Source organism: Mobula hypostoma, chromosome 8, assembly GCF_963921235.1.
Source record: "Mobula hypostoma chromosome 8, sMobHyp1.1, whole genome shotgun sequence".
Classification (NCBI taxonomy): Eukaryota; Metazoa; Chordata; class Chondrichthyes; order Myliobatiformes; family Myliobatidae; genus Mobula; species Mobula hypostoma.
In genome coordinates this window covers 17004611-17017257 of record NC_086104.1, presented here as the reverse complement: position 1 = coordinate 17017257, position 12647 = coordinate 17004611, and the positions used below count along the sequence as shown (strand labels likewise).

General features: G+C 48.2%; 1 protein-coding gene across 4 annotated transcripts in view; it reads right to left on the bottom strand.

Moving 5' to 3' along the window:
• Nucleotides 1-1782, bottom strand: part of LOC134350389 (fasciculation and elongation protein zeta-2-like) — a 128737-nt gene extending 126955 nt beyond the window's left edge. For all 4 annotated transcript variants that reach the window (XM_063055523.1, XM_063055521.1, XM_063055524.1 and 1 more), the window contains exon 1: nucleotides 1376-1782. In XM_063055523.1, coding sequence (XP_062911593.1) covers nucleotides 1376-1701 — 326 coding nt within the window. In that variant the 5' untranslated portion in view covers nucleotides 1702-1782. The remainder of the gene's footprint in view (nucleotides 1-1375) is intronic.
• Between the last annotated feature and the right edge of the window lie 10865 nt (nucleotides 1783-12647).

Sequence of the window (12647 nt, the reverse complement as noted above, 5' to 3'; positions counted from 1 at the left end):
CAACGCAGTCAGCTTTGTTTACATGATGGTCATTTGCCCAATGCTTAATAAAATTTAATAACAATATTTTCATTTTAAAATATCACATTGCAACTCGCTATGCAGAGATCTCAGCATAACAAAAAAAGAACTTTCATCCAAGATTGCAGATTTACTGTTTAGTACCCAGGGTATCAATTTTGAAAAGAGCAACATTGGGTTTGTGAGTATATACAACAGTCTGTTGTAATTAGACAACTCAGAATTTTAGCTATCTGCTGCCAAAATATGAAATATCCAAGATGGGGTGGCATGATAGTGTAGTGGTTATCACAACACTTTACAGTACCAGTGACCAGGGTTCAATTCCACCGGTACATGTAAGGAGTTTGTACACTCTCCCTGTAACTGTATGGATTTCCTCCAGGTACTCCGGTTTCCTTCCACAGTCCAAAGACCTACCGGTTGGTAGGTTAATTGGTTATTGTAAATTGCCCCTTGATTAGGCTAGGGGTAAATCAGGGGATTGCGGGACAGCACGGCTTGAAGGGCCGGATGGGCCTACACCTCCCTGTCTCTCAATAAATAAACAAAAAAGACAACTCATTAACTGCAGACAGTGCATACAGCTTACCTAAAGATAAATCACTTTTGTAACAAGTACAAATAAAAGTTAGCTCTGCCTATGCAGGGCAGCCCTGTGGCAGAACTCGTCGAGCTAAGGCCTCACAGCATCAGAGTCCCAGGTTCAATGGTGACCCAAAGTACTGTCAGTGTGGACATTCTCCCTATGACTGTGTGGGTTTCCTCTTTGGTGCACCAGTTTCCCCTATATCCCAAAGGTTGGTGGGTTAAATGACCACTTTAAATTACCCTTGATGCATAAGTGAGCAGTAGAATATGTGCGTCTATTAAGATGTGTGGAAAATGTTAAAAATGCTACTAAGACAGGATTAGTACAAATGGGTGGTTGATGCAGACTCAGTGAGCCAAAGGGCCTTTTCTGTGCTGTGTCATGTCGTGCAAGCCTTTAACATATCGAGTATGGTCAATATTCAAAACTCAGCGAATAGCTTTGTACTATATATTTTAAAAAAGTTTTGTTACTATGGTATGTCTGCATTAAGGAAAATCAGCAGACCCTGAAATGCAACAAAATAGAAAAGGACACTGCAATTCTCGCAGCACCTGGAAAAGAGCTGCAGAGGGGGGATGGACCCACAAGCATAAAGCGTCGGTTCAATGGGAAGTGACCACACATGTGGAGAGGACAAAGTTTGCATCAATTCAGATTCACTGGGTGGATGCAACAACGGGTCCACCGAGACCGTTCCCCGCCCACCAACACTCGCATACCATGACATGACCCCCTGGCAACCCACAGCCCCATACTCACTCGTCGTCTCTCATGATGTTCTCCTCGGAAATAGGCTTGACCGGTGCAATGTTCTCCGTGTTGGTGTTGTAGTTCCGGAAACACACGGTGAGCTTCTCGTCGAAGTCATTGACCAGGTCCTCCATCGACTTGAAGCTGACGATCTCGCCGGAGAAGTTGTCGAGCTCGGAGAAATCTTCCAGGCTTTGCTCCAGCGTCCCGGTGCCGCCAGCCGGGGCCGCGACGCCGTTGGAGTTGACCTGGTCCAGTTTGAAACTACCCGAGGGTGCCTTGAACTCGTAGAAATCCTGCCAGTCCTCGTCGAACTGCGCCAAGGGAGCCGCCATGGCCACGGCACTCGGACCTCCCGACCGTCTAACCCCCCGCCCCCGCCAGCGCGCACTCGCCAGTTGACAGCGACAGCCGCGAGCGTGACGTCACCTCCCAGTACGCCATGACCTCACACGAAACAGACCGGCGAAGGAGGTGGGGTGAGCGCGCGGGCGGGGCGTGTCCACGTGACCACCACACCGATGCCAACCGTGGAAACCCGGGGCGCGAGCCGGAGCTACTGGATCGTGGACGCGCTGGAACATTCGGCCCCTCCAAACTATCCCGCCCTTCAAAATAAAAGCAAACATTGCTAGCCTGAAACGTTAACCCTGTTTCTTTTTGCACCAAACTCTCTTTGCAGTTATAGAGGAATACTCTTCCCCTCTGCCAGCGCTACTATTTAATTTAATTGTTTATTATTCATACTTCTTATTGTAATTTGTGGTTTTAATTATTATGCATTGCAATGTACTGTTGCAGCAAAAACAACATGTTCCAGTGATATTAAAACCTGATTCTGATTCTGATTCCAATGCAGGCATTTTGGCCAAAAGAGTTCATGTCGACAACGTTTTTCCAATTAACTAGTCCCCATTTCCTGCATTTTAAATCTTTAATTACTCTGGTATTCAATATCAGTCATTATTGCAACTGAGCATTAAAGTTATGAGTAGAGACTGAATAGACTGGGTCTGTTTTCCCTAGAGAAGAGGAGACTGATGGGGTGGCAGTATTATATAAAACTATGAGAAGGAATTGTAGTACTCTTTGTACTCCCCAAAGGTTGTGGTGTCTAAAATAAGAGGACATTGGTATACAATGAATGGTAGGAAGTGTAGACTGATTGGAGAGGGAAATTTTTCAGCAGGATAGTGGTGGGCTCTGGAATGCACTGCCTAAGAGAATGGTGGAGCCAGTGATTCTCAGAATTTTTAAGCAGCATCAAGATGAGCACTTGAATCACAGAGGTATAAAAGGCCACAGACCAAATTCAAGTAAATTGTACTAGTGTAGATAAACAGTCAGCATGGATGTAGTGGGCCAAAGGGCCTGCTTCTGTGTTTTATGACCATGACTCAGAGCAAACCTACATCTCAAGCTCACCTTCTGCACCGATTCCCATATCCTCCAATTCACTTCGCGTCTCACAATTTCAACAGCGGAAACAAAGCTTCCACAGGCCTCTAAACTAGAGAGTTTATGATCCTCTGTAATAATAACAATAGATTTCTCAACTCGGTTGTAACTGGCTGGCACTTTATTCTGAGACCCACTGATGCTTCCCCAACAGTGGAAATATCTTCACACCAGCTAACCTAGCAGTCCATCACAAATCCTCCCCCACCTCTGATTTTTCTAAGCAGTAGTGTTTTTATCAAACATGGTAGATAGAACAGTACAGCACAGTATAGGCCATTTGACCCATGATGTTGTGCTGACTTTCTAACCTACTCCAAGATTAATCTCCCACATTGCCCTCCATTTTTCTTTCATCCACGTGATGAGGAGTCTCTTAAATTTCACTAATGTATAAGATCGTTAAGTGCCATATGGTATGACGTAAGCGATCACAGTCTCTCCATGCCCCTGGTTGCTCTTGGCAAAAACCTCTACAGAAGTGGTTTGCCATAGTCTTCTTCCGGGCAATTTCTTTACAAGACGGGTGACCCCAGCCATTAGCAATACCCTTCAGAGATTGTCTGTTGAGTGTCAGTGGTCACATAAACACAACTTGAGATGTGCACCAGCTGCTCATACGACCACCCACCGCCAGCTCCCATGGCTTCACGTGACCCTGATAAGGGGGCTACGCAGGGGCTACACCTTGCCCAAGGGTGTCCTGCAGGCTAGTGGAGGGAAGGAGGGCCTTACACTTTCTTTGCCAGAGATGTATCTCCACCCTGCCACCCATAAGACCTAAGAGCAGAATTAGGCCATTCAGCCCATTGAGTCTGCACTGCCATCTCATCATGGTTGATCCATTTCTCTCTCAACCCCTTTCTCCTGCCTTCTCTCCGCAAGCTTCCATGCCCCGGCTTATCAAGAACCAATCAGCCTTAAATACACCCATTGACCTGGCCTCCACAGCCACTTGTGACAATGAATTCCACAGATTCACCATTTCCAGCACCACCTCTAGCAGTGAGTTCCATACACTTACCACTCTCTGACATCTTCCCCTAAACATTCCATCAATCATCTTAAAATATTAGCCATTTGCTTGGCAAGTAATCCCTTACTGATCAATCAATCTTATGTATCTGTACTGCACTAATTCCAAAGTAAATATATCTTTCTTTACAAATAAAACATCTTTGCTGCTGGAATGGAGAAGCAGGTCAGACAGCATCTGTGGTAACAGAAACAGAAATGTTCAGGTCCTTGACTTTTCAACTTCATTAGCATCACACAACGTAGTAAAAGCCACGTCATGTTTGCATACAAGCAACCACCTATACTAACTATGTTTACCAGCACATGGTCCGTAACCTACACCTTGGTGATTCAAATGTTCATCTTGGTACTTCTGTCAATGGTGAGGGAGTGTTTGATCTCCACCACTCAGGCAGTGCATTCCAAATTCCAACCATTCTCTGGGTGAAAAGAAATACTCCTCTGAGCCCACCAAATCTCTTAACATTATCCGGAAGCGAGAACCTCTGTTATGAGGTAAGGTCTATCAATATCCCTCATAATTTAGTACACCACTTTCTCATCTTCACTCCTCCGCCCCCCCCCCATCACTTTGTGCAAAAAAACCTTGCCTATTCAGAGTTTCCTCTTAACTGAAAGGCTCCATCCCGGGTAATATCCAAGTGAATCTGCTCTGCATGGACTTTGTCCGCACTTTTCCCTGTCTCAGTAAAGTAGATATGAAAGCCTGAAAATACGTACCACCAACTCAAGGAGAGCTTCTAAACCACTGTCATAAGACTATTCAATGGTTCCCTAGTACAGTAATATGGGATTCAGGAACAGCTTCTTTCCCTCTTCCATCTAATTTCTGAATGGATATTGAACCCATGACCACTACCTCACTACCTTTATATTTCCTTTGGTTTTGCTCAACTTATTTAACTGTTTAATATATATTTATATACTAAATGGGGTGTCAGGGAGGGGTAGCACCTCTGGTGGGGGAACGTGTTGCTTCCTTTTCAAGGAACAACAATACTAACTGTAAATCACAGTTTTCTTTTTTTCCTCTTTACTATCACGTACTGCATTGTACCGCTGCCGCAAAGTGAACAAGTTTCATGAAGTACGCAGGTGATATTAAACCTGGTTCTGATTCCGATTGTCTGCCTGCACTGCACTTTCTCTGTAACTGTAACACTTTATTCTGCATTGTTATTGTTCTCCTTTGTACTACCTCAAAGCACTGATGTGATAAATTTATTGTGTGAATAGCACGCAAAACACAGCTTTTTACTCAGAACTTGAGACAATAACAACTAATTTGTCTATTTAGGACCACTGCTTTTCCTGAAATATATTAATAAAGGAACTTGATAACTATTATTTCCAGTGGTTTAGTATTGGAAATCTGAAACAATGAAGATAAATATAGTGATTTAATGCAGAAAATAATTTTAGTTTTCAAACTGTATCAAACCTTATAAGTTTTGAAGTCAGTGGTAAATACCTATCTAAACACAACCTAATGAGAGCCAATCCAAACCCAACCCAATCCCACTTATTGCTTTTTCCATACCTGACCCAACCATTCCCGGACATGCAACAATTTTAAAAACTTACTATTGATCTGTTTGAAGCTGGAATACGAAATATTGATCAAAAATAGGGGACACATGTGGTAATACCAAGTCAACCAAATTGGTTTTGGCAAACTGTAGCATGGCTTGGCCCTACCCAACCTAGAATTTAGTGGCAACACACACACAAAATGCCAGAGTAATTCAGCAGGCCAAGCAGCATCTCTGGAAAAGAGTAAACAGTCAATGTTTTGGATTGAGACCCTTCATCAAGACTGGAGAGAGAGAGAAGTCGGGGGAGGAAGGTGGGGGAGGGGAGGAAGAAGTGCAAGGTGGTAGGTGATAGGTGAAACTGAGAGGGGGAAGGGGTGAAGGAAAGAGTTAAGAAGTTGTTTGGTGAAAGAGATAAAGGGCTGAAGAAGGGGGATCTGATAGGAGAGGACAAAAGACCCTGGACTCAAGGGGAGGGAAGGTGAGGGCAAAGATTTAAGGTGAATGGCAAAGGAAAGATAAGTATGGGCAGCTGCATTGTTCACATAGAGTGGAAACATGGACATGAGGCATTCTATCTGTTTTAGAACAGATACTCAAGTTTGAACGGGGAGAACAATCAGAATTAGGCCACTTAACTTTTCACATGCAACACTCACAACAAGCTGGAGGAACTCAGTAGGTCGGGCAGCATCCGTGGAAAAGATCGGTTGACATTTTGGGCCGGAACCCTTCGTCAGGACTGAAGAGGGATGGGGCAGGGGCCCTATAAAGAAGGTGGGGAAGGGTGGAAAGGAGAAGGCTGGTAGGTACCAGGTGAAAAACCAGTAAGAGGGAAGATAAAGGGGTGGGGAAGGGGAGCAGGGAGGTGATAGGCAGGAAAGGTGAAAAAAGAATAGGGGAAAACACAATAGGTAGTAGGAGATGGAACCAAGAGGGAGGTGGTAGGCAGCTGGGGGAGGGGACAGAGTGACATAGGAATAGGGGAAGGGAGGGGGAGGGAATTACCAGAAGTTGGAGAATTCTATGTTCATACCAAGGGGCTGGAGACTACCTAGACGGTATTATGAGGTATTCCTCCTCCAACCTGAGTTTAGCCTCATCATGGCAGTAGAGGAGGCCATGTATGGACATATCTGAATGGGAATGGGAAGCAGAGTTGAAGTGGGTGGCTACTGGGAGATCCTGTCTGTTTTGGCGGACGGAGCGGAGGTGCTCCACGAAGCGGTCCCCCAATCTGCATCGGGTTTCACCAATGTAGAGGAGGCCACACGGGGAGCACCAGATGCAATAGATGATCCCAAAAGACTCACAAGTGAAGTGTTGCCTCACTTGGAAGTACTGTTTGGGGCCCTGAATGGTGGCAAGAGGGGAGGTGTAGGGGCAGGTGTAGCACTTACGCTTACAGGGATAAGTGCCAGGTGGGAGATCCATGGCGAGGGACGTGTGGACCAGGGAGTCACAGAGGGACCGATCCCTGCGGAAGGCGGAGAGGGGTGGAGAGGGAAAGATGTGCTTAGTGGTGGGGTCCTGTTGAAGGTGGCGGAAGTTGCGGAGGATAATGTGCTGGATCCGGAGGCTGGTGGGGTGGTAGGTGAGGACAAGGGGAACTCTGTCCCTGTTGTGGTGGCGGGAGGATGGGGTGAGAGCCGAAGTGCGGGAAATGGAGGAGATGCGAGTGAGGGTATCATTGATGACGGCAGAAGGGAAACCACGATCCTAAAGAAAGAGGACATTTGAGATGTCCTGGAATGGAAAACCTCATTCTTGGAGCAGATGCAGCAGAGACGGAGGAACTGGGAATAGGGAATGGCATTTTTGCATGTGGCAGGGTGGGAAGAGGTACAGTTGAGGTAGTTATGAGAGTCAGTTTTCACATGGCTATTTAATAAAATCATGGCTAACCTGATGGTAACCTTAATTCCGCATTTCCGTATACCCATGCCATTGCTTATCAAGAACTTATTTACCTCAACCTCAAGCATTCAAAACCCAGCTTCCATCACCCTTTGAGAAAGAGACACAGAATTTGCTGAGGAAAAAAAACTCATCCTTGTCTATATTTGAACTGTGCCACTACAATACTAGATTCTCCCTCGACAGGAAACATTCTTTCCACATCCACCCTATGAAGACTCCTCAGGTTCTTAAATGTTTCAAATAAATCCTCTTTCATTCTTCTGAACTCCAGTGTTTACAAGACTAAACTATGTAACCTTAGCTCATTTGACAAGCTATCTATTCCAGGCATTAATCTAGTAAACTTCCCTGACATGCTTCCAATGCATTAGAACCTTTTCATAAATAAAGAGAGCAGCATTGTACATAGATCTTCAGATGCGTTCTCACTAACGTCCCATATAACGGAGGCATAACCTCTCTTCTCTTGCATTTAGAACTTACCCTTCCAACTTTTGTATTCATATACCTGAAAGAAATAGTGCAAAAGTGTATATATATCTATATATTTATATTTAATTGTCCAAAAGAGCAGCACAAATAAAAATTTAAGGTTCATGTTGTAGCAATTACTTGTATAACCCGTACTCCTCTAAGCAACACCTCTGAGGGAGTGTTTCAAAGAATCTGAAGGGAAGAACTTTGTACAACCATCAGCAAAAATCCCCATTTATGATTTTGTCAAATGGAAGAGTCGTAGAGAGCTACAGCATGGAAACAGATGTGTCAGCTTACCAAATCCAGCCGTCCATCATACATACACTAGTAGACAATTGCTACTCTAACCCACATTAACGACCCTCACCATCACAAGATCAATCACTATCAATGGAACACTCGAGACAAGGACTGTCAAACAACAAATGTGCAAAAGAAGACAAACGGTTCCAATACAAAGAAAAAACATATTAATACTCATCATCATCATTGTGTTGGGTGTGTTACATACCCCGTGGGAATCTTGTGACTGTCTTATGAGCATGATGTAATGGTCTTGTGGAGGTCACATGATGTAATTTTCCCACCAGTGTGAGGTCACATGATGACCTGTTCTCAACAGGTATATAAAGGGAAACCCTGGTGACGCAGTTAAGTTCCTGGTTACTTCATTAGTTACTCCGTTATGCTGTGTATTTGTCATGACGCAGTTTTGTTTTAAAACGGAGTTTTCTTTTCTATTTTAAGGTGCAAAAATTGGTGCTGGCAATTTCGCCAATTGCTGCCAGGTTTGTGTGTTGCATCTATAACTTTCCCTTTTCAATAGTGTTGGAGAGTGAAGACTTTATTAAAGGATGGGAACCTGAAGGATTGGAATAAAGTTGGAGTCGTTCAGCGGCTTTATGAAGGATCGACCATATTGAGGATTCATTCATAATATAGTGACCTGTATCCGAGATAACTCCTGCAAGAGCGGGGAAGTTGTGCAGTGTTCACTCACCAGGAAAGGATCAGTTCCTTTAAGCCGTATTATTTCTTTCGTCGTGAATCCTTTGGAGAATCAGCAGCCATGTCACGTCTTCGAAGAAATCTGTTTCCAGAGAAGTCTCTCCTTATTGACTGTGTAAATCACTTGGACTTTTGAATTTACCATTTTAAGACTGGGTTTGAATTTACCACTTTAAGAACAGTTTTCGCATTTACCCTTTTAAGAACTGTTCCAGAGTTGCCCTATAGCAGTTAACTTCCGGTTATGTTAGTCGTTTGAATACTTTTCGCTATTTGTTGAGCAGAGTTTAATAAATGTTTGTTTGTTTTTATGAAACCTGCCTCAATTGATAATTCATCGTTGCCGATCACGTGACAGGTGTCATATGACATAGGCGATCATGGACTCATGATCATGAATGTTCTTGGCAAGTTTTTCTACAGAAGTGGTTTGCCATTGTCTACTTCTGAGTCCCAGCCATTATCAGTACTCTTCAGAGATTGTCTGTCTGGTGTCAGTGGCTGCAGAATTAGGATTTGTGATACGCACCAGTTGCTCAAACGACCATCCATCCCCTGCTCCCGTGGCTTCATGTTATTATGATCAGGGTGGGGGGGGGCAGAGCAGGGGCTACACCTTGGCCAAGGATGGCTGCAGGCTAGTGGAGGGAAGGAGCATCTTACATCTCTCTTTTGGTAGAGTCGTATCTCCACCCTGCTACACGGAATAATAGTAATAATAGATCTTAAAAGGCGGGGCAAAGTCAAGATGGAGCTTAACAGCGACTCCTTCGCTTGTATCTTTGGAAACAGCTTTATTTCTATATTTGATATCTCTTTTTTTTCCTTTTCAGGGTGTGGGGGGGGGTTCTTTTGAAGACCCTGACGTGGAGTTACACTTTGACTTCAGTTCTTTGCGGGAATGGGACCCACTCTCAGGGCCTCAGGAGTGGCCACTTTTTGATATCCCATGGATGCAGCCTGGAAGACGAGTGTGCCTTCTGAGTTCCGGGATTTCGTGGCTGTGGGGACGTGCTGGTTCCAGGCCGGTGCCCCTGCCTGAAGCATCGCAGGAGCTGCTGGGGTTGTGCGTCCAGAGAGCATCGCAGGAGCTGCTGGGGTTGTGCGTCTAGAGAGCATCGCAGGAGCTGCTGGGGTTGTGCGTCCAGAGAGCATCGCAGGAGCTGCTGGGGTTGTGTGTCCAGAGAGCATCGCAGGAGCTGCTGGGGTTGTGTGTCCAGAGAGCATCGCAGGAGCTGCTGGGGTTGTGTGTCCAGAGAGCATCGCAGGAGCTGCTGGGGTTGTGTGTCCAGAGAGCATCGCAGGAGCTGCTGGGGTTGTGTGTCCAGAGAGCATCGCAGGAGCTGCTGGGGTTGTGTGTCTAGAGAGCATCGCAGGAGCTGCTGGGATTGTGTGTCCAGAGAGCATCGCAGGAGCTGCTGGGGTTGTGTGTCCAGAGAGCATCGCAGGAGCTGCTGGGGTTGTGTGTCCAGAGAGCATCGCAGGAGCTGCTGGGGTTGTGTGTCTAGAGAGCATCGCAGGAGCTGCTGGGATTGTGTGTCCAGAGAGCATCGCAGGAGCTGCTGGGGTTGTGTGTCCAGAGAGCATCGCAGGAGCTGCTGGGGTTGTGTGTCCAGAGAGCATCGCAGGAGCTGCTGGGGTTGTGTGTCCAGAGAGCATCGCAGGAGCTGCTGGGGTTGTGCGTCCAGAGAGCATCGCAGGAGCTGCTGGGGTTGTGCGTCCAGAGAGCATCGCAGGAGCTGCTGGGGTTGTGCGTCTAGAGAGCATCGCAGGAGCTGCTGGGGTTGTGCGTCCAGAGAGCATCGCAGGAGCTGCTGGGGTTGTGTGTCCAGAGAGCATCGCAGGAGCTGCTGGGGTTGTGTGTCTAGAGAGCATCGCAGGAGCTGCTGGGGTTGTGTGTCCAGAGAGCATCGCAGGAGCTGCTGGGGTTGTGCGTCCAGAGAGCATCGCAGGAGCTGCTGGGGTTGTGCGTCCAGAGAGCATCGCAGGAGCTGCTGGGGTTGTGTGTCCAGAGAACATCGCAGGAGCTGCTGGGGTTGTGCGTCTAGAGAGCATCGCAGGAGCTGCTGGGGTTGTGCGTCCAGAGAGCATCGCAGGAGCTGCTGGGGTTGTGCGTCCAGAGAGCATCGCAGGAGCTGCTGGGGTTGTGCGTCTAGAGAGCATCGCAGGAGCTGCTGGGGTTGTGCGTCTAGAGAGCATCGCAGGAGCTGCTGGGGTTGTGCGTCTAGAGAGCATCGCAGGAGCTGCTGGGGTTGTGTGTCCAGAGAACATCGCAGGAGCTGCTGGGGTTGTGTGTCCAGAGAACATCGCAGGAGCTGCTGGGGTTGTGCGTCCAGAGAGCATCGCAGGAGCTGCTGGGGTTGTGTGTCCAGAGAGCATCGCAGGAGCTGCTGGGATTGTGCGTCCAGAGAGCATCGCAGGAGCTGCTGGGGTTGTGTGTCTAGAGAACATCGCAGGAGCTGCTGGGGTTGTGCGTCTAGAGAACATCGCAGGAGCTGCTGGGGTTGTGTGTCCAGAGAGCATCGCAGGAGCTGCTGGGGTTGTGTGTCCAGAGAACATCGCAGGAGCTGCTGGGGTTGTGCGTCTAGAGAGCATCGCAGGAGCTGCTGGGGTTGTGTGTCCAGAGAACATCGCAGGAGCTGCTGGGGTTGTGCGTCTAGAGAGCATCGCAGGAGCTGCTGGGGTTGTGTGTCCAGAGAGCATCGCAGGAGCTGCTGGGGTTGTGCGTCCAGAGAGCATCGCAGGAGCTGCTGGGGTTGTGCGTCTAGAGAGCATCGCAGGAGCTGCTGGGGTTGTGTGTCCAGAGAGCATCGCAGGAGCTGCTGGGGTTGTGTGTCCAGAGAGCATCGCAGGAGCTGCTGGGGTTGTGCGTCCAGAGAGCATCGCAGGAGCTGCTGGGGTTGTGTGTCCAGAGAACATCGCAGGAGCTGCTGGGGTTGTGCGTCTAGAGAGCTGCGCAGGAGCTGCTGGGGTTGTGTGTCTAGAGAGCATCGCAGGAGCTGCTGGGGTTGTGCGTCCAGAGAGCATCGCAGGAGCTGCTGGGGTTGTGCGTCCAGAGAGCATCGCAGGAGCTGCTGGGGTTGTGCGTCTAGAGAGCATCGCAGGAGCTGCTGGGGTTGTGTGTCCAGAGAACATCGCAGGAGCTGCTGGGGTTGTGCGTCTAGAGAGCATCGCAGGAGCTGCTGGGGTTGTGTGTCCAGAGAGCATCGCAGGAGCTGCTGGGGTTGTGCGTCCAGAGAGCATCGCAGGAGCTGCTGGGGTTGTGCGTCCAGAGAGCATCGCAGGAGCTGCTGGGGTTGTGTGTCCAGAGAGCATCGCAGGAGCTGCTGGGGTTGTGTGTCCAGAGAGCATCGCAGGAGCTGCTGGGGTTGTGCGTCCAGAGAGCATCGCAGGAGCTGCTGGGGTTGTGTGTCCAGAGAACATCGCAGGAGCTGCTGGGGTTGTGCGTCCAGAGAGCATCGCAGGAGCTGCTGGGGTTGTGCGTCCAGAGAGCATCGCAGGAGCTGCTGGGGTTGTGTGTCCAGAGAGCATCGCAGGAGCTGCTGGGGTTGTGTGTCCAGAGAGCATCGCAGGAGCTGCTGGGGTTGTGCGTCTAGAGAGCATCGCAGGAGCTGCTGGGGTTGTGCGTCCAGAGAGCATCGCAGGAGCTGCTGGGGTTGTGTGTCCAGAGAACATCGCAGGAGCTGCTGGGGTTGTGTGTCCAGAGAACATCGCAGGAGCTGCTGGGGTTGTGCGTCCAGAGAGCATCGCAGGAGCTGCTGGGGTTGTGTGTCCAGAGAGCATCGCAGGAGCTGCTGGGATTGTGTGTCTAGAGAACATCGCAGGAGCTGCTGGGGTTGTGCGTCCAG